At 38.5% G+C, this 22,500-nt stretch overlaps 1 protein-coding gene across 3 annotated transcripts in view; it reads left to right on the top strand.

Annotated features, from left to right (window-relative positions):
- Positions 1–22,500, top strand: part of ankrd11 (ankyrin repeat domain 11) — a 428,609-nt gene that overhangs the window by 354,564 nt on the left and 51,545 nt on the right. For all 3 annotated transcript variants that reach the window (XM_051931662.1, XM_051931660.1, XM_051931661.1), the window contains 2 exons: positions 7,169–7,339; positions 7,705–7,905. In XM_051931662.1, the coding sequence (XP_051787622.1) occupies positions 7,169–7,339; positions 7,705–7,905 (372 nt within the window). The remainder of the gene's footprint in view (positions 1–7,168; positions 7,340–7,704; positions 7,906–22,500) is intronic.

Genomic DNA, 22,500 nt, shown 5'->3' with positions numbered 1-22,500 from the left:
CACACTATATAACATGGCGTAAGCACAAAAGCGGGAATGTGCGTACGCACAGAAAAATCCAGATGCAGGAATCTGTACGCACGCAAACTTTCACGTTCTTCCACTACATAAATCCCGATCAGCGTGAAAAGTAACGTACGTGCACGCGCCTTCTGGCCCGCCTCAACTCCTCCCAGAATTACGCCTCTTTGAATATGCAAATCAATATAAATAGCCTTCTGTGAAAAGACAATGGGGAAAGCACGGGGGGAAATATAAGAATTTCAGTGAATACCAAGTGGAGGCAAAGGAAAAATGTACTATTTGTTGGTTTAAACAGTGGTATAATCAACAAAAGGAAGTTGATCGAGTGACAGAGTGTCGGAGAAACTCGAAGGCTCAAATTCACAAAGTCGCACAGTGCCCGAAATAAAAAAAAATCACATATCATAGTCGCCGTGAAAAGGCAAGTCGTAGCCCACCATCTTAGTGTCATATGAAAGCTTATTAGGGAACAGACAAAAAAAAAAAGGCATACAGTGGGAAAAAAAGCACGAAATGTCAACTTTAATCTCAAAATTTCCACTTTAATCACGTAGTTTATTTTGACATTAAAGTAGAACATCATAAATTTCATCTTAAAATCGTTTATTTTACTAGTTTCTCAAGTAGCATGTTAAATGCTTTGTTCTGTATTTGATCTTCTATGTGCTCTGTGTGTGAATCACTACGTGCTTCCGTTCTTTCTCTTTCTCCGACGGGACACAGAATCCATTACATTTGTGATATTACAGCACTCTGAATAATTAAAATACTGAGATGTATACGTGATATCATTTTCATGATGATAGGAATGAAAGCATGTTATTAAACATGGGAACACGGTGGCGCGGTGATTGTTCATATCTCACGCAAGAGGCTTGCTGCGCCATGTGCGACCTTCGATGAAATAATTTATTACAGAAGTACTGTCTCTTTCAAACGTACTAACCTCCAATTCCTGTCCTTCCTTTTCTTTCTCCAAATACCCAATCGCCACACAATCAGCTCTGTAATAGACGTTAAGCCATCTGTAAGCTTAGAACGCCGATACTTCAAAACTTTTAAGGAACATTGAAATATCTTCGTAGTACATGTTTAATTATTCTATCCGTCTATCCTTCCAGTGTCGCGTCAGCGCAAGAATACAACGCAATGCAGGAACAATCCCTGAACTAGCTAGCGCTGCGGCACCGTGTCCTCACATGTTTAATTATTAACAATACAGATTATTTAAATGAAGTTAAAGTTTTATCTGTATACTATAAGCAACATATTTTGCTGCATTTCATCTTAAAAATGATATTGTCATCATACGCGCTTTATAAAGTGGCGCAGGTTGTGCAATATTATAACTGTAGTGCAAGTTTAAAGTGAGGTCATTGTACTTATAAGTACAAACAGTTCTACAAGGAGCACTTGATGGACTGATTGGGCGTGTTTATAGTTCTTGGGATGAAACTGTTTCTGAAACGCGAGGTCCGTACAGGAAAGGCTTTTGACGCTTTTTGCCGTGGTTGAGGTAGTGTGTACTTGAAACTGTATACCAATAATTCTCTATCCGATCAATTGCTGCTGTGATTCACACGCAGATACAGTGATATAAATATTCCGAGTGGTGCAGTGAGAGAAATATGGAAAAAGATGATCCGCAGTGGCAACCCTTAACGGGAGCAGCTGAAAAAAGAAGAAGATGCAGTGAGAGTAACAACGCTAAAGCAGTTATGGTATTTGGAATACTATGGCTATTACCTGGACCATTATATTGCTACAGGTTAATTACAATCAGATGCCTTACACTAATAAACAATATGCAGTTAGTTTCAGTGTATTTATAAAGCCGCGTCAGGAACATAGAGCTAAGAAAAAAAGGGTGTCCACGCAGGAACAGTAGCACTGCTTTGACGCTTGGTGCCGCCAGTCTGCAAAACCGAGCGGAGAAATTGCGTACGCCAAGGTATGAGTTACCGTGGTAATGTGCGTGGCTTTACGCCAAGTTTAGGTTTTATACATCGCGATTTGAGCGTGGAAACGGGAGTACGCAACATTTCTGTGCGTACGCACCGTTTATACATGAGGCCCCAGGTGATTATTATCATGCTTTAGTATAAAAGCTGCATCCAGGAAAGGTCTAGTCCTACGGTGAGCTGAGGATCACCAGTTTTCCTATAGATGCATGTTAAAAATCATTAAAATGTTTAAAAATATTTTTTTTCAAAGGCATATCAGAAGGCATTTGGTTATTTTACCCACAGGAGTCAGTGCATTTAGATGTGCTTTAATGACCTGCTTAGTCACAGAAACCTGTTTTTCAAAATGCCATTAAACTCTTATTGGTTAAAAGACATGGATTTCTCTGCAAGTAACCTATTTATTTGTAAGTAAACCCTTAACTGGATTACAGTTTGTAGTCTATGCATGTACATTGTACTATGTTCGACTCCTCATGTGTTAGCTTTGCACTCATTTTTAGCAGCCTTAGGTAGAAGCATACACAAGATAAATTTCCTGAGACTCAGGTAATTGCATTACTCCTTCTCATGGTTGAAATAATTTGTCTCAATATTTCAGAATTGCAGAATTTATGTTGATGAGCTGAACCTACTGTGCTGTACTAAGCTCAGCAGCACAATCGGAGGAGCAGTGTTAAGAGTAACATGCTAAATGCCTTGCGTAGCCCGATTCCTTTTTAAAGTAATGAATAACCTAAAACAGTACTTACTTTGTTGAAGTAAAAATACCTGCGTTACTATTATTGCAGCAGCACTGGGTGTTAAGGCAAGAAGCACTTGTACCCGTATGTTGGTCATTTGCAGGGCTCAGTCACAAAGACCAGCAGAGAAGAGGGAGCTGCAGGCAATCTGGTAACAGAAACATCTTAAGAATGTATCAGTTTATTTTTAGTTCAGTTATGGTATTTGTTATACATGTGTTGAAAAAGTGTAATCGAATGACAGAGTGGCCGGCGTTAATACCATGAATCGACAGTGGCTCAGGTCAGTAATGTGAAAAGGGGATATTATTTACTTAACACTAGAATTACCATAGTCTACGAAAAAACTTGTAAACCCGGCCCACCTTAAATCCCTTCGCACCTCTCCGTCAGTGTCTTTTGTCTTGTAAATATGTTGATAAGCCCAAGCAGCCTGCTATACCATCCCCCCACCGCCACAGAACGGGCAAGAAGTTCTCCCAGTTCAAACCTTGATTATCTGGGAGTGAGCCACCTAGAATTATATAGAGTAAATAATTTCATGTGTGTTCTGTGTCTACAACAATCTATGTAAACGCATCATTAAAACAGAAACGTTTTTCATGTTTTAGTAATAAATGATAAAATGTAGACCTGAAGTGTTTGTGTGAAGGCTGATGGCCAAAAATCAAATAAACACTTTCACAAAAGGTACAAGTATAACAAAATAAGTACGCGTTTATTCAAGAATATAATTGCAGAAAAAGAACTTGCCTTAGGGTGCGACATTGATGCACCCTTAATATGACCACTTTGGTGGTGCAGCAGTAAGAACTGCTGACTTGTAAGTCGTTCAAGACGTTAGTGGTTCAATCCCGGACACTAACCTTTACAAGTACCATAAATTTATACTGGCTGTTACAGACTTGAATCAAATGTATGTTTTTATTCTATAATAGTAAGAATAAGAGCAGCTCACTTCTCAAAACAGAGGCGTCCAGGATCAAACCACGAACGTCTTGATTACGTGTCAGCTGTTCTACATTTTGTGTATTATTACTAAAACATGAAAAACAAAAACATTTCTGTTTTAACAATGTGTTTACATAGATTGTTGTAGACACGGAACACACATGAAATGCATGTATTCCAAATAACTATATATTATTTACCCTATACAACTCCAGGCAACTCACACGCAGGTGAACAGACTTGAGCTGAGAGAACTTCCTGCCCTTTCTGTGTTGGTGGGGGGATGGGATAGCAGGCTGCTTTTGCTGATCGACACATTTACAACACAAAAGACGCTGATGGAGAGGTGCAAAGGGATTTAAGGTGGGCCGGAATTACAAGTTTTTTCATATGCTTTGGTAATTCTAGTGTTAAAAGGGCATGCTGGGATTCAGCTGGATTAACACTGGGCGGATGTACTATATTATATCTAATGTTTGTTTTGTGTTTAAAAATATAGCAGAAGTTATACAATACAGTAGTACAGAAGTACTTATAATAGATTATAGTGTTTTTCTTGTAATAATTCTTGTAGCAGCATTTTGTATTAATTTAAAGCTGTATAAAAAACAATTTGAACAGCAAGTAGTGATCACTGCACTGTGGGACACCAAATCTTACTGTGTATAATGATGGAGTACTGTCATCAAACCTCTGTACACACAGGTATCAATTTGAAAAATAAGAACTAAATCAGGCAAGGACAGCGCCCATGAACATAATATAATTTTCCAGCATTTGTAGTAAAATAGAATGGTCAATGATGTCAAACAGGGCGTTTAAATCTAACAGTATAATTGACATGAAATTTCCTTCATCAGACAATATTAGAATATAATTTACAAAATTTGTACTATGATTGGTGTGGAAGCCAGACTGAAATTTCTTAAATAAATTGTGATGTGTAAAGTTAGACTGGAACTGATTGGCGGCCAAGTATTTTAAAGAGAGGGTAAATTTGAAATTGTTCTATAATTATTAAATGTATTAAGTGGGTCTAGATCTGACATTTTAGCAGTGATTTGAAAACTGACACCTTTAGTGCATTCAGTAACGGCACCATTCAGGAAAGAGCAATTTATAATGCTAAAGTTGGGTGCTGCTAGAACATTCATTGAGCTTATTTCTAGGTTTGTTTGCAATGGGTCAAAGGAACAAGTAGTAGGTTTTATAAAGTTAAGACTTCCTGTTCTGTTACAAGATTATAATTTCTAAACTGGTGTATGCCAACGCAAGACAAGTTTTGCCAAGCTAGTACAGTGGAACCTCTAGATACAAGTTTAATTCGTTCCAGCACTGAGCTTGTATAGCGAATTTCTCGTATCTAGAACAAACGTCCCCATTGAAAATAATGGAAATCCAGTTAATCCGTTCCGCATCCCAAATATATTAACATAAAAATCAATTTTCCTAACAAATAACACTGATAAATTATATATACTGTAGTCTACCTTTAATAAATAACACTGGTAAATAATATAACTGATTATTAAAAGAATCAAAACAGGTGTCCAAAGTGCAGTAGAGCATTCAATAAATCTTTAATCCTTAAAACAGTTGTGAAGTGGAGGTTTAAAGTACATAAGAATAACAATCCTTTAACACGAGGTTAAAACGTCAACAGGAAGCAGTCTTCAAAAAACAGATGACAATCCCCGGTGCTTCTTCTCTGTTAGCATCTCACCTGCTTCTCCCATGCGGGCTCTGCAACAGGCGAGACACTTAATGCAGCTGACCTTCTCTACACCGTCCTGCTTCAGCTGTTTGGCTCGCCTGTTCAGCTACACGCGAGCCTGTACTCGCTCGCTCTCTCGCACCGACTTCCTACTGCTGCGGATTCCTGCCTCCTCCTGCAATCTCCGTTCTCTCTCCTCTCTTTTCTTTTACTTCTTCTCCCCCTTAACCGGCTCGCGCTTCTCTATATATGCTGGGAAGACATGGCAGCTGCTAGGGTTACCACTTTTAATACAAAAAAAATAAGGGACGCATACGTATTGATTCAAAACGGGACGCGCAATTTCATTCTCAAATACTGGACGATTCCGTATTTTAAAGGACGGGTGACAACCCTGCCCAGCCCATCAGCCACAGGACAAATCATGGATGTGGGCAGTTTCCCCACCTGTGCACTTAGGTGAGAAACGCAGACACCGCAGATCGCCCTGCGGCTCGCTACAGCTACCACGCCCCCTCGCTAAGCCGCGAGCTATACCCACAGCCTGGCTCGTGGCTCGTTACGTGAGCCAATGCTCGTATTTAGATCTGAATTTTTCGCTCATACTTTCCTCGTATTTTGAATTTCTCGTATACAGAGGTGATCGTATCTCGAGGTTCCACTGTATTAGGTTTGCAATGTGATGCTGAGAGCTGGGATTTTATCATTTTAATTTTCTCTATTTAAAGAAGTTCTTAATGTCTGTCCTGCTAATGTCTGTTGGTATTTTTCTCTGTGGCTTGTTCACAGGTGACATTTGTACGTGCAAAACACTTAGTGCTCCTGTTCTATGATATGAAAAGAATTAACTAATAAATTACCTACAAATGACACTGATTGCATCGTGATAAGTCAAGTAATGCACCTCGCTCAGTTTTGGTGAATCACAACGCAGCCTTCCACTTTGTCATACCCCCTGAAATGCCATCTTGTGGTGCAGGCACCCCAGGTTGGGAACCCCTGACCTAAACATTTCTTAGGTGTTGTGAGAAGGAAAGGCAATTTTACAAAGTGGTAAATTCTTTACTGGCCAAACTTGTTTTGGAATATGTTACAAGTAATAAGTATCAAAATCAAAATAAATTTTTGAAAAAAAAAAAAATTAATTAGGTATAATACCAAATAACAGAATGTTATATACAGGTCAAAAATAATTTACTAATCACTGCTTTCTGTTTTTATTTGCATTTTCCATAGTGTCACAACTTTTTCTGAATTCTGATGCCTTCTTTTTTCAGTAATTCAAATATGTTCCTAAGATGATATACTGTAGTTAACAGCTCTCTGTCACACTTACAGAAGCTGTTATTAGTAACTAGCAGTTACAAGTAGTTTTGTCCTTTAGGCTTTCCAAAGGTGAAAGGTAAATTTTATATTCACGTATATATATGTAAAGACAGTAGTAGTATGTTAATTTCATGCTTGTTGTTATGTTCAGCAGATGGGGACCACGTTTGAAGTGTCCTCCTAAATAAATTAAGCAATTAAATTAACAATGACATGGGTTGAGTTTAAATAAAGCCTTTGTAGATTTCTGATTAATTATAATTCTTGTAAACATCTAAACCAAAGTAAAAAAAATGGGTTATTACACTGTGCCCCTTGTTCTGATATGCAAGTATTGCTAATCAAATAAAAATGGTACCTTCCAGAATGAAATTTTAGGTGTTTAGTGAGCCCTCTGCTTGTTTAATGGTTTTAAACAAAACGCATTTCTGTTTATTTATTTGCAGAAAAACAGGGCCCAGAACGCAAGAGGATTAAGAAAGAGCCTAACACCAGGAAGTCCAGAATGGCATTTGGGATGGGACTTGCAGGAATTCGGGCTGGCTATCCTCTCTCGGAGCGGCAGCAAGTTGCTCTGCTCATGCAAATGACTGCTGAAGAGTCTGTTAATAGTCCAGGTGTGTGTGAGAGTAATCTGACATTTAAAGTTAATTTTATTCTGATTAAGTAGGTGTAATGCTCTGTTTGTTTAAGCTTATGCATTGATCTAAGCGACCCATTGTTTACATTTTAAATCAAAATAGGCTGCTCATTAAATTAGACAGCTAAGAAATTGTCCATGATATGAATTCTTCACTGGGTACATCATTACTTATATTATCCTCTTTTGCTTTGCTAGAGTGCCACCTGCTGATTATTTTTTTTAACCTTAACTCAGCCTATACTTAACTTTTTTGGTTTTGGTTTTTAAAGTAATATTTTATAGTTATTGTCCAGTATACAGAATGATTAGCATTGGTAAAATTATGATTTATGTTCCCAGATACGACACCAAAGCATCCATCACAATCTAATCTTGGACAGAAGGGAACACCAAACTCTGCCTCAAAAACCAAAGATAAAGTGAATAAACGTAATGAAAGAGGAGAGACCAGATTGCACCGTGCTGCCATTCGAGGAGAGGCACGCAGAATAAAAGAACTTATTAGTGAGGGGGCAGATGTGAATGTAAAAGATTTTGCAGGTAAATGTCTTACTATATCTGCTATTTTTTGATTGATTTTAATATGATGTTCTCTTTCATATATTTTATTGTAAAGCAGAAATGCACAAAGGTATTTTTTGCCTGTATGTTACTTTGTTTAAACCTAATAAATTACCCTAAAACATTTATTCATAATTTACAATAAAATTGGAACTGGAGAACTAAAAATAAGACATTTCTGTTTTTCCAATGGTGTTTGCCATATGTAAAACATTGCATATAGGTAAATGCTTATGTTCTGTGCCTAAGTTTCATATTCATCTTTTCACCTAGAATAAATAATTAGTGAATAACAATTACCAATATTACCCAATGCCTGGTTAAGACCCCGACGGGCCCTTTTGTTTGTCGAAAGTCAAACACCCACAAAAAACTCGATACACACATACTCATCCATTATGAAAAAATTTGGTACAGGCATTGAAGTACAAAAAAATGAAAGCAAAATTTATATTGGGTCTGCTTCATCTTTGTATTTTTACATTTGAGTATTACAATGAATGTAACAAATTAATTAATGAGAAAATCGACTTCTAATATAACAGTTAACAAACATCTATAAAAAAATTTAAAAGGCTGATTATTTTATGAGGAAAAAGGTGATATGTAAATGAGCATTTTGGGTTTGCATATTTCCATTACACAAAGTAAAATTAAAGATGGTTAATTTGTGTTTGGCTTGGTTGGGAGGGTCTTGCCTGTTGCAGTATGCTTGTTGTCTTCCTCATTGTTGCTCAGTCCTACATTAGTGTTATTGGGGAATTGCTACTAAAGCTTCCAGAAGTGGCTGACTATCTCAGGCTCATTAGTCAGGGTTTTGTTTTTTTGTTTTTTTTTTTAAGCTTCAACTGTCAGATATAGTTTTCATCAAAACAGCCTCTTTTGCTTTTCTCTAATTTTTCCCTTCGCTGAAGCAATTGGTTCTCATTTTGTGTGAGCATTCATTTTGTCTTTCTCTTTTGTGGCACAGCAATGCATAAAAGTGCTTTGGTTGTGTCTTACCCACTGTTTTTCTTATAAAATCTTTTTATTTGGGTGTGATTGGATAGGTTTTTAAATGTGACGGTCAACGCAGGATAGGAATGGTGCTGGATAGTGGGTTGCTGTGAGTGCTTGCTTGTTAAAACTTGGACTCTTTCTGTTTGTTATTTTCTTCTCTCGTATGCCAAGGCCTATTTTCAAGCAGGGCCCCAGGTTACATATCCGAGTAACCCTAATGATAGATCCAACCATGATCTCTCATTCTCCTATTATTTTCACTTTCTGTATTTTTTTCCTGTATATTCGGGTATGTTTTACTTTTTGAATAACTCTGATTGTAGAAATTTGTTCCTGCCTTGCGCCCTGTGCTGGCTGGGATTGGCTCCAGCAGACCCCCATGACGCTGTGTTAGGATATGGCAGGTTGGATGATGACTGACTGTAGAGATTTGAAACTTTCAGTTCACTCCAAAGTTACCATTCTGTATTTTTGTTATTTCTTAAATTGCTCACCACATTCAGACATCAGTTCTATGAACAGCCAATTAATATTTTTAGTTGGGTACCCTTTTTGTCATTAGTGAAAGTGAACCTAAAATGTTTAAGCATGGATAAAAAGAGTTTCCAAAAAGTATGTATTCACATAATACAAACCTTTTACAAACTAGCAATCTTGAAGTACTGGCATTCGTAGTGCTGGTTTATACTTCACACTCAGAACACGTACACACACGCATCATGTTTGCCACGCATTCCTAGTGTTCATTTGATGCATCCTCTGAGCATATCTGCAGAAATTAACACAATGCATGTGCGAGTTGCAGTACAGACAAAAAATCAGGGGGCACAGTGTGTTCAAGTTGGAATGTGATGTCAGAGTCTCTGTTTCCTATCAACATGTGACAGCAAGCCACTTTGCAGATCCTACAGGATCAATGTGCGTGCTTTGATGTCTAATGACTGGTTCGATGTGGTGAAGCAAAATGCTGACATCATGGTGCTTTTCTTTTCAAACTTCGCATATTCCCCATCGTAATGACACAATACATTTTAAAGGTCTTACATCTGGGGCTTCTGGGGTCTCCTGTGCTGAAAGCAGTGGGAGGCAGCAATTTCCACACAGAACACATTACATTTATTATATTCCAGGTCTCTGCAAATTTAGAATCCATATATTTATACTTAATATCACTTTCATGATGAAATGCATTAAAGTATGTATATTACATTTTACAGATAAATCATTAACTTCATTTAAATAATGAATACTGTTAATAATTACACATGTGGGGGTGGCACGGTGGAGGAGTGGTAGCGCTGCTGCCTTGTAAAGAGTGACGTCCCTGGTGTTCCCTGCCTGGAGTTTGCATGTTTTCTTGGTGTGTTTCCTACTGTGCTTCTGTTTCTTTCCAAGGACATGCAGGATTGTGGATTTTGTGATGATAAAATGATGCTAATGTATGTGTTTGCTTGTATTCATCTTGCAATGAGCTGATTCCCCATCTAGGGATCGTTTTTGTCTCGCACCCGATGCTTGCTGGAATGGGTGCATCCCTGGATTAATGGATGTAATGCATTAAACATCCATCCTAGTGCTGGGCGGTATACCAGTTCATACTGAAAACCGTTTTTTATTTTTTTTTATGATATGGATTTTTCTTATACTGCAACACCGGTTTAAATTGCCTAAACGACGTTCAGAACGTGGTGCAGCGGGAAACTGTTCAAGTGGGGACCTTTTTCACTGCTACACCGCTAAACACAGATTTGTTGCACTAGGGCTCTTTTTCACTGCTACACCACCAAATAGTGGGCGGTAGCATAGGTATGCCGCGCGGTGAAAATGGACAGAGAGCCGAAAAAAAGCAGTCACGTCTGTCGCCTGGAGATGCTTTAGTTTTAAAAGGTCAGATGTGTAAATACTGTTTCTATACTACTGGATAATACTGCAAGCCAAGTTGTACTTGTTTTATTTCTTTTCAATACAGTGTAATGTACCTGGGTACTATGTAATAGTGTGACGACATTTTGACTTTATTCTCGATATTTCCACTTTAATCTTGATGTGGTGAAAGAAAAAGGAAGGATAGGAACTGGGGTTTTGGTAGCCTACGTCAGATAGAGACAGCATGCATGCAATAAAGATAGCCCGCTCAGAAGAACATGCATTGAATTCTGTGTTCGTGTCTCAGACCAGTAGATCACAAACCCAACATTTACACAATATTTAAGTAAACCTGTGCGATAGCTATTCATACATCCAGTTTTTTGTAGCCTCGTCACACCTGCCATAAAGTTCTCTACACTGAACATACACCTGGGGACCCCTTACTGCGAGGGAGCAGCACTACCGCCTCACTACCGTGCATGTGTAATACCTGCTTTAATGCATTTCATCATGAAAATGATATCAAGTATTTATCTTAGCATTCTAAATTTTCAGAAAGCAGGAATATCATGAAGTGAATGGATTCTGTATGGTGAACCTCTGCACTAAGAGAAGACAGCGAAGTCAGTTTAAGAAGCGTAGTGATTAACCACTGGGTCGGGGAACGTAACACAAAGCATTTAATGTGCTGCATTAATTTATGACGGGGTAAATTAAGTAATTGATTAAACATTGATTTTAGGAAGAAGTTTAGTTTACGACATTCTACTTTAATTATGAAGTAAACTATGAGAATAAAGTGGAAATGTCGACTTTAATCTCGACATAAACGGCGAGAATAAAGTGGAAATGTCGACTTTAATCTCGACATAAACGGCGAGAATAAAGTGGAAATGTCGACTTTGTTCTCGACATATAGTTTGTTATTTTCTTCCCAGTATAGCTTAGCTTGAAGCAAGGTCCATATTAATGCAGTTTGCCTAAATGATGGTTCAGCTGGTAAAGATGTCATCACCAAGTTACACTTGTTGTATTTTATTTTAATTTGGTGAATACTGTGTAATGCACCTGGGCTTGAAGTCTTGAAGTAATAGTGCAACTATCAGTAATAATACTATTATTTATTTTATTGTTATTATTTATTAGTTTAAATATTATGCAGTTTAATGATGATAAAGTTGTTTAAAAAGTCACTTTAACGTGTCAGTGGACAGAGATTGTTAACATTAACAGAAAGTGTAGTTGGTTTACAAAAAATATTTACTATTTATTCCTTTTCTAAGACGTATTCGGTGCAATACAATTTTTGACAAGCACTTCTGGATATTTTACTAAGTCTAAATGCCTCTTTGTATGGTTGAAAATATGTTCTCAAAATTATAGTTTGTTTTTGTCAAAATTTGTTCAATAAAAAGGTTCTATATTTTGACTGCATCTGTCATGCAATGTGATACCTTCTCCATTAGTGCCACCCCTTTGAAAACTATCACTTTATGGGGCAATGCAAAACTGTATTAATACTTGTGTGCACATTAAAATGTTTTTTTTTTTGTACAATGTACAATACTCTTGACAGTGGAATAGGTTATTCTTAGCCAGTAATTGCAGTGGAAAATGTGGTTAACATCCACTCATGCTTGGGGAAAAAAATACCGTTAAATACCGTGAAACCGGGATAATTTAGAAAAATACCGTGATATAGAATTTTGGTCATACCGCCCACCCCTAATCCATCCTTTTCAGAGATATTGTGGCAGGGTGTTCTTGAATTTAATGGATGTTTTGGGCAATTCACAACACAGCGAAGCTTTGTTTTGTCACCATGATGATATCTTGCATTGCCACCTGGTGGAATCTTCCAGATTTATATAAAGTACGCATGTAAGTATAAACAGTACACAGATTGCATAGTAATAGCGTCCGCAAGAGCACACGTCACAATCCATGAAATATAAACCTGGCCTTAACTGTTCCTAAACGCCACTTTGCAATTTCTACTTAACTCCCACTCTTTGTAGCTCCTATTTCTTGCCTTGCAATTAACATCCAGACCAAAGACCACCCTTTTCTCTAAAGCTTTTAAACTTTTCTTGCTTAAGTTTCTGTCATCTGGAAAAGCCAGCTAGTATTCTTATTCAACAGGAGAGAATGGAAAGAGTACATCAGTAGCAATATAGAATAGCAGCAAATGGGAAGGTCTTTGGCAGCAAAATGCAGAAGGGGTTAATGTCAAAAATTCATGGTTCAGTAGGACCATTAGCACGGCGAGCCATGCACATGCAGTTTAAATATAAATGTTGAACTACTAAACATTGTGCTTTTTGTGTCATTACTATCGATGTACATAATTCTGTTCTACAGTGAATTTCACAGCATACCCATTCCAAAACACAAGACAAAGTCTTGTATTTTAGTACATATGCTTGTTTGTAAGCTTCTGATATTATTTGTTCCTGCATTTGCCCACCATGATTGTAGTATGAGTACTTTGACACTTATTTATGCTACAAAAGACCTAGCAATTTCCTCAGAGAATGAAATTTTAGTTTGCATATTGGGCTTTGTCATTTGATCATTTCATTCTTGGTTTTGACCCCTGCTAGTTCTTTGGTTTACAGTTTTGACCAGCTTTCATTTTTTAATTAAGTCTGTTAGCTACAGTGGCACAATACTTAGCTGATGCCTCAGAGTTTTAAGTGACTATTTTGATAAACAAATACAGGATATTATACTACACTGCTTCTGATTTTGACCATTGCTTTTCTAATACTGGTGGCTATTTCATGAAAACTGCATTGACACCAGATACTATGGAATGAGAAATGGACACTTATCTTTCCCCCTGCAAAGGTACTGCCAAGAATCTGTGATAAAATTAATTTATTTTGTTGTTATAACCATACTTTAGAAACACAGGAAGCATGTTTGCTGAAATTTGAAACTTTTTGCTTCATAGTGGATGTATTCTCAAAGTTTTAAGACTTTTGTTTCATTTGAGCCTTAAACATACCACCATTGTAACTTACTGGAGGTAACACTTGTATTTAAGTATTATTTACTTGTAAGTTAAGTATAATTTATAAATAAAAGTTCTGTAAAATCTCAGTTATCCATTACTCAATTAACTGTCAGTCTCCGTTAGCTGTCAGGGCAAAAAAAAAAAAAAAAATATATGTAACCCCCTTGCACCACCCTTCCTTTAATCAGCGTGCAAGACCCTGAGCTCTTTATTATGGTGTCATCACCTATATTGTTGACATGTACAATATATGCCACCTTCAGCCTTTGAACACATAACCAAATCACAGTTTACTCCAAATTTAAGTAAAAAAAAAACGTTCTTTTAAATGCAAAATGAATAACAGGTTTCCAAACTTGGCATTTTACAAATATATGCAACACATAATAAAACAAAAACACTACATTTTTTACAGCTACAGTGATCCCTCGCTATATCGCACTTCGCCTTTCGCGGCTTCACTCCATCGCGGATTTTATATGTAAGCATATTTAAATATATATCACGGATTTTTTGTTGGTTCGTGGATTTCTGCGGACAATGGGTCTTTTAATTTCTGGTACATGCTTCCTCAGTTGGTTTGCCCAGTTGATTTCATACAAGGGATGCTATTGGCAGATGGCTGAGAAGCTAGATTGCTTACTTTTCTCTGTCTCTTGCGCTGACTTTCTCTGATCCTGACGTATGGGGATTGAGCAGGGGGGCTGTTCGCACACCTTGACGATACGGACGCTCGTCTAAAAATGCTGAAAGATTATCTTCACGTTGCTATCTTTTGTGCAGCTGCTTCCTGAAACGACATGCTGCACGGTGCTTCGCATACTTAAAAGCTCGAAGGGCACGTATTGATTTTTGACTGAAAAACCATCTCTGTCTCTCTCTATCTCTTTCTCTCTCTCTCTCTCTCTCTCTCTCTCTCTCCCTGCTCCTGATGGAGGGGGTGTGAGCTGCCGCCTTCAACAGCTTTGTGCCGCGGTGCTTCGCATACTTAAAAGGCAAACAGCCCTATTGATTTGTTTGCTAGAGATTGTTTTCTCTATCTATGTGACATTCTGTGCTCCTGACACGCACTCCTTTGAAGAGGAAGATATGTTTGCATTCTTTTAATTGTGAGACAGAACTGTCATCTCTGTCTTGTCATGGAGCACAGTTTAAACTTTTGAAAAAGAGACAAATGTTTGTTTGCAGTGTTTGAATAACGTTCCTGTCTCTCTACAACCTCCTGTGTTTCTGCGCAAATCTGTGACCCAAGCATGACAATATAAAAATAACCATATAAACGTATGGTTTCTTCTTCGCGGATTTTATTTCGCGGGTGGCTCTGGAACGCAACCCCCGCGATGGAGGAGGGATTACTGTATATATATATTGTCCGTCCGATACTACTGGTGAGCTCATCCTTATTAATTACCACAGTCAGTGAAGTTTACTTACTACGTTGGGGGCCCAAAACCGTAGCTCGGGTGCATGGTGGCCAAACAAACAAAACGGAACTGGCCCCTTCACTTGAGGATTTAACTCAAGGCACATAAAACAAACATAAACAAAAAAAAAACACAGACATTGTTTGAATGTACTCTCCTTTCTCCTTGAGTACCTCCTTTGAGGTACGACCTGAATTCTGTGGGTGGTTACCTACCAGGTAACACTTGTGGTTGGTCTGCCATTCGGCAAACATCCACCATGGTGCCCTCTTTCAGTTGCGTGAAGCAGATCATGGAATGTTGCATAGTTTTTAATGTCAAATAATGCAAAGAGTACCGACTGCAATGAATGTAATTACTCTGGACCTACAGGCTGTCAAATAAGCGAACCACACGCCGTGACGCAGCGTAAAGGGGCTTTGTCTCTGACACTGACGTCCGAGGTTCGATTCCCCGAGAGGGGAGCAGTAGAGTGTGTATGCCTAATAAGCCCAAATGAGGGCGAAACACGTGTCTGCTTCTCGCAACTGAAAGAGGGCACCATGGTGGATGTTTGCCGAATGGCAGACCAACCACAAGCGTTACCTGGTAGGTAACCACCCACACAATTAAGGTCGTCAAGACTCAGACTACGAATGCAATGAATATATATATATATATATATATATATATATATATATATATATATATATTAATATACAGTGAGTACGGAAAGTATTCAGACCCCCTTCAATTTTTCACTCTTTGTCATATTGCAGCCATTTGCTAAAATTGTTTAAATTAATTTTTTCCCTCATTAATGTACACACAGCACCCCATATTGACAGACAGAAAAAAGAATTTTTGAAATTGTTGCAGATTTATTAAAAAAGAAAAACTGAAATATCACATGGTCCTAAGTATTCAGACCCTTTGCTCAGTATTTAGTAGAAGCACCCTTTTGAGCTAATACAGCCATAAGTCTTCTTGAGAAAGATGCAACAAGTTTTTCACACCTGGACTTGGGGATCCTCTGCCATTCCTCCTTGCAGATCCTCTCCAGTTCTGTCAGGTTGGATGGTAAACGTTGGTGGACAGCCATTTTTAGGTCTCTCCAGAGATGCTCAATTGGGTTTAAGTCAGGGCTCTGGCTGGGCCATTCAAGAACAGTCACAGAGTTGTTGTGAAGCCACTCCTTCGTTATTTTAGCTGTGTGCTTAGGGTCATTGTCTTGTTGGAAGGTAAACCTTCGGCCCAGTCTGAGGTCCTTAGCGCTCTGGAGAAGGTTTTTGTCCAGGATATCCCTGTACTTGGCCACATTCATCTTTCCCTCGATTGCAACCAGTCGTCCTGTCCCTGCAGCTGAAAAACACCCCCACAGCATGATGCTGCCACCGCCAAGCTTCACTGTGGGGACTGTATTGGACAAGTGATGAGCAGTGCCTGGTTGTCTCCACACATACCGCTTAGAATTAAGGCCAAAAAGTTCTATCTTGGTCTCATCAGACCAGAGAATCTTATTTCTCACCATCTCAGAGTCCTTCAGGTGTCTTTTAGCAAACTCCATGCGGGCTGTCATGTGTCTTACACTGAGGTATGTCTGAAAGGCACTTAAAAATTTTGGTCCAAAATGATGTTAATTTGGTGCATGCCCAAAACATGTGACCCAGTGAGGCTGGAGCTTGGTTGCAGCGTTCGCAGGTTGGATCTTACCCTGGAAACATTTTGGATAGTTTTAAGACAGATGAGCTCAATATATAATTTTGAGTTGAATAATTCTATGCTTTGCGCATATGGAGCTCGAGTGAATTCTCTGCATTGCTACCTTCCACTCCTTTTCTGATATATTAATTAAGAGATGTCCTCTTAGATCTTTGAAAGGAAGGGACTCTAATAAAATTTTATATATTGCAGAAATGGTGTCTAAGTCCTCGAAATTGAGCAATATTTTTTCCAGCATGGTGGAGGGTATGAGATGAGGAAAATCGGGCAGGTTCTGTTTAACAAAGTTTTTAATTTGAAGATAGTGAAAGAAATGTGTAGCTGGAAGGTTAAATTTGGAATGTAATTGTTCAAAGGATGTAAAGATATTGTCAATATAAAGATCTCTGAGCAATTTAATCCCAAATTTTTTCAAGGTATTAAAAACTTGATATGTTTGCGAGGGTTGAAAGAGGTGGTTCTCCTGCAGAGGTGCCACAGATAAAAGATTTTTCATCTTAAATTGCTTTCTAAATTGGTTCCATGTTCTGAGTGAGTAAAGCACAATTGGGTTATTAGTATATTTGCGATAACTTGCATTTATTGGAGAGCAGAGCAGGGAATATAAAGAGGTACTGCAGGATTTTACTTTTATTGCGGACCAAGCCTGTGTGTGTTCATTTATTTGTGTCCAGGTTTTTATGGCTTGTATGTTTACTGCCCAGTAATAAAACTGAAAATTAGGTATAGCCATGCCACCTTCTGCCTGAGGTTTTTGTAGCCTCGCTCTTCGCATATGTGAATGTTTTGAGTTCCAAATAAATGAGGTTATGGTTGAATCTAATTGCTTAAAAAATTATTTATTGATATATATTGGAGTGTTTTGAAATAAAAAAAGAAGCTTAGGAAGGATGTTCATCTTAACCACGTTAATTCTTCCGGCTAGAGTGAGATGAAGGGTTGACCATCTATGCAAGTCTTGCTTAATTTTTTCCATACAGATGACAAAATTTTGTTGATAAAGAGCTTTATGTTTACTTGTGATATTTACCCCTAGGTATTTAAACTGATCTGCTATGGTAAAAGGTAGGGTGTCCAATCTAATATTATATGCTTGTGAATTCACTGGAAAGAGTATAGTATTATTCAAATTAATTCTGAGACCAGAGATCTTTTGAAATTCGGTAAGTGCTGTTAAAACTGTAGGCACAGTCTTTTCTGGGTCTGATATATATATAAAACCATAACATCTGCTTATAGAGAAATTTTCTGTTCCAGTCCTTCTCTGATAATCCCCTTTATCTGATTAGAATTTCGACAGTGGACCGCCAGTGGTTCAATGGTGATTGCAAACAGCAGTGGTGACAAGGGGCATCCTTGTCTGGTGCCACATTCTAGTTTAAACTAGTCTGAACAAATGTTGTTAATACAAATTGAAGCTTCTGGACTGGTGTACAGTAGTTTGATCCATGCACAAATATTCAGGCCAAACCCAAATTTCTCCAATGCAGTGAAAATTTAGTTCCATTCTATCATATCCGATGCTTTTTCTAAATCCAATGATAATATCATCTCTGGGTTGTTTGACTTTGCTGTTGAATATATTACATTAAACAGGCTTCGAAGATTGGAAGATAAGTGTCGGCCTTTAATAAATCCAGTTTGATCCTGTGATATTACCGAAGGCAGCACTTTCTCCATCCTTCTAGCTATAATTTTTGAGAGTATCTTAACATCATTATTCAGAAGTGAAATTGGTCAGTATGATGCACATTATTGTAACAAGTCCTCATTTTGTTTAGGAAAGACGATGATTAATGCTTGACGAAAAGTTTGAGGTAGAATTTGATTGTCACTAGCTTCTATAAATGTTGCCAATAAGATGGGATCTAGCTGAGTGGAGAATTTCTTATTAAATTCTACAGGGTAGCCATCAGGGCCTGCTGATTTCGTGCCTTGAAGTGACTTTATAGCATCTTGTAATTCTGATAGGGTCAGAGGTTTATCCAGTTCCGCAGCACTAAAAGTATCTATTTGTGGTATCTGTAATGTATCAAGAAATGCATTAGATTGTGTGTTGTCTTCTTTAAACTCAGTAGAATATAACGTTTTATAGTAGTCTCTAAATGTATGCATTATATTTTTATGGTCAATGATTTCATCTCCATTCGTGTTGGTGATTACTGGGATTGCATTGTGAACTTCTTGCTTGTGGATTTGTTGAGCTAAAAGCTTATTAGCTTTATCTCCGTGGTCATAGTAATGATGTCTTGATTTATAAATAAGTTGTTCAGTTTCTTTAGTTGTCAAGATGTTGAGTTCTGTATGCAGAGCCTGCCTTTTCCTATGAATAGCCTAACTTGGACGCCTGGCTTGTTCTTCATCTATTCTAGTAATTTTGCTTCTTAGCTCTGACACTTTCTTGGTTTCTGATTTATTTCTGTGGGAAAGATCCACATTACTAACCGAGAATGGTAAACCGGATGGACGCAGGGACATCCGGCCATGGGCCGTGGACGCAAAAGACGTGCTGCGCAGGCGCCCCCACAAAACCCCCCTTCCAAGCAACGGAAACCGGATGGAAAGCAACGTAAAATAAGAAATGAGGTGCCCATAGCACACAGAAAAAAGGAGTCAGACGCCGGCGCCGCACACAGCGCCGCACGAAGCCCATGGCACATGAAACGGAACACACACAAAGAAGAGAATTGAGACCCATGACACACAAAGCCCCCCTACGTCATCTGAACACATTCAAATTATGCAGCATAGGTCGATCTCATTACACTGATGCACTATTAACTGTTCAACCACAGAAAAGGCTCCATATTAACAATGAGTGCGATCCTTCTTATTACTTATCCATATTTCTAACGCTGAAGAACAAACAAGTCATGAATTCACGATCACGGGTACAAAATGATACGGCTCGAGTGACGGGACCAAACACACGAACCCGCATGAAAAAAAAACAATACACGTCGGTGCCTACAACGCGCTTCTGAAACCCCGGAAGAAAAAATGTCTCGGCTCCAAAAACGCAAAGCTCAACTAACACAGTTACAGAAACGAGCGCAGATGGACAGACACAATGAACGTAGACGCATGCAGCGCGCGTCTCAAAGTGCTGCATCGAAACAGGCAAGGGTTCAAAACGAAACACCTCGAGGCTCAGAGATTCAAAAACGGCAGCGAAGGGACAAAATAAATAAACGCAGACGTCTACAACGCGCATCTGGAATACCGGAAAACAAGCAGGCAAGGCTCCAAAAAGAGAAAGCTCGACTAACCGACATACAAAAACACGCAAGGCTCAATACAAACAATGAACGCCGTAAACTGCAACGGGCTTCTCACACATCACAGGCAAATCGATTACAGCTGCAGAATAGCACGTCCCAAATCCTGCACATACAACGACGCGCCTCTCAAACGGCACAGACAACAGATACACGTCAAGGACATCAATGACAGACACCTGCTAAACGATTGCGCCAGTTAGCTGACAACGCGTTCAATAATGAGTCCACTATTCATGAAATTTCGTTGGGATTAATGAATGTCATTTGCAATCATTGTCATTCACTTAACTTCCCTGAAGAAACAACTGGCAATACAAGTAATGAATTTACACGTTGTTGTCAAAAGGGTCAAATTAGACTGCCTCCTTTACATTCATATCCTGCATATCTACAGAAGCTTCTAACTAACGAAGTACCTGAAAGTAAAAACTTTATGAACTGCATTAGATCCTACAATAGTTCATTTGCTTTTGCATCTAATAGCATCCAGTCACTTACTCAACACCATTGATAAACTTCTACAAACGTTGATGAATAATAATATTCCCTTTGGAGGAAAGGTACTTTTATTAGGAGGAGATTTTACACAGTGCTTAGCTATTGTTCCACATGCCATGCGCTCGGCTATTCTTCAGTCCACCTTAAAATACGCAGACAATTGGCATTGCTTTCAAAAGAGTTACGGAGATATTTGGAACAGCAAACCATGGACAAAGTTGCCATCTACTTCTCTGAGCCCGTTTTTGGACATGGACAACTTTATTTGCTTCCTATATGCGTCATCTACACCTTCACACTATGCTATATTTCATTCATACATCACGCTCTTTGTAATTTCACAACACCAGGGGTTGGCGAGCGAAGCGAGCAGGGGGCAGAGCCCCCTAGTATGAAATAATCTGTCCTCTTAAGAAGGCCTTTAAGTTCAGTTAAATATGATGGCTGCCGAGCATGCACAGCCTGCTACAAATCATCCCATAGATTTTCGATGATATTCAAGTCAGGGGACTGTGACGGCCATTCCAGAACATTGTACTTCTCCCTCTGCATGAATGCCTTTGTAGATTTCGAACTGTGTTTTGGGTCATTGTCTTGTTGGAATATCCAACCCCTGCGTAACTTAAACTTTGTGACTGATACTTGAACATTATCCTGAAGAAATTGTTGATATTGGGTTGAATTCATCTGACCCTCGACTTTAACAAGGGCCCCAGTCCCTGAACTAGCCCCACAGCATGATGGAACCTCCACCAAATTTGACAGTAAGTAGCAGGTGTTTTTCTTGGAATGTGGTGTTGTTCCTCCGCCATGCAAAGCAGTTTTTGTTATGACCAAATAGCTCAATTTTTGTCTCCTCAGTCCAAAGCATACAAGAAGCAACTCTGTTTGTGGCGTGAGTGCAGAAAGGGCTTCTTTCTCATCACCCTGCCATACAGATGTTCTTTGTGCAAACTGCGCTGAATTGTAGAACGATGTACAGATACATTATCTGCAGCAAGATGTTCTTGGAGGTCTTTGGAGGTGATCTGTGGGATGTCTGTAACCATTCTCACAATCCTGTGCATATGTCGCTCCTGTATTTTTCTTGGCCTGCCAGACCTGGGTTTAACAGCAACTGTGCCTGTGGCATTCCATTTCCTGATTAAATTCCTTACAGTTGAAACTGACAGTTTAAACCTCTGAGATAGCTTTTTGTAGCCTTCCCCTAAACCATGATACTGAAAAATCTTTGTTTTCATATCTTTTGAGAGTTGCTTTGAGGATCTCATGCTGTCACTCTTCAGAGGAGAGTCAAAGGGAAGCACAACTTGGAATTGACCACCTTAAATACCTTTTCTCATGATTGGACACACCTGTCTATGAAGCTCAAGGCTTAACAAGCTAATCCAACCAATTTGGTGTTGCAAGTAATCAGTATTGAGCAGTTACATGCATTCAAATCAGCAAAATTACAAGGGGACCCAAATTTTTGCACAGCCAATTTTTCACATTTGATTTAATTTCATACAACTAAATACTGCTTCACTAAAAATCTTTGTTCTGTAAACACCCCAGTACTCAGATGTTCCTAGGAAATGAAAGACGTACCACTGTTAAGTTTTTTGTTGAAAGTAGAGTAAATTATTATGCAGGCTAAGAGGGGTTCCCAAACTTTTTCATATGACTATATATATATATATATATATATATACACACACATATACACATACATACAATATATACATACATTATATATGTACAGTAATCCCTCGCTACTTCGCGGTTCACTTTTCGCGGATTC

The sequence above is a fragment of the Erpetoichthys calabaricus genome, chromosome 9 (assembly GCF_900747795.2).
Source record: "Erpetoichthys calabaricus chromosome 9, fErpCal1.3, whole genome shotgun sequence".
NCBI classification, from domain to species: domain Eukaryota; kingdom Metazoa; phylum Chordata; class Cladistia; order Polypteriformes; family Polypteridae; genus Erpetoichthys; species Erpetoichthys calabaricus.
The sequence above is the reverse complement of the archived record's forward strand: the minus strand, read 5'-3'. Positions and strand labels throughout refer to the sequence as shown.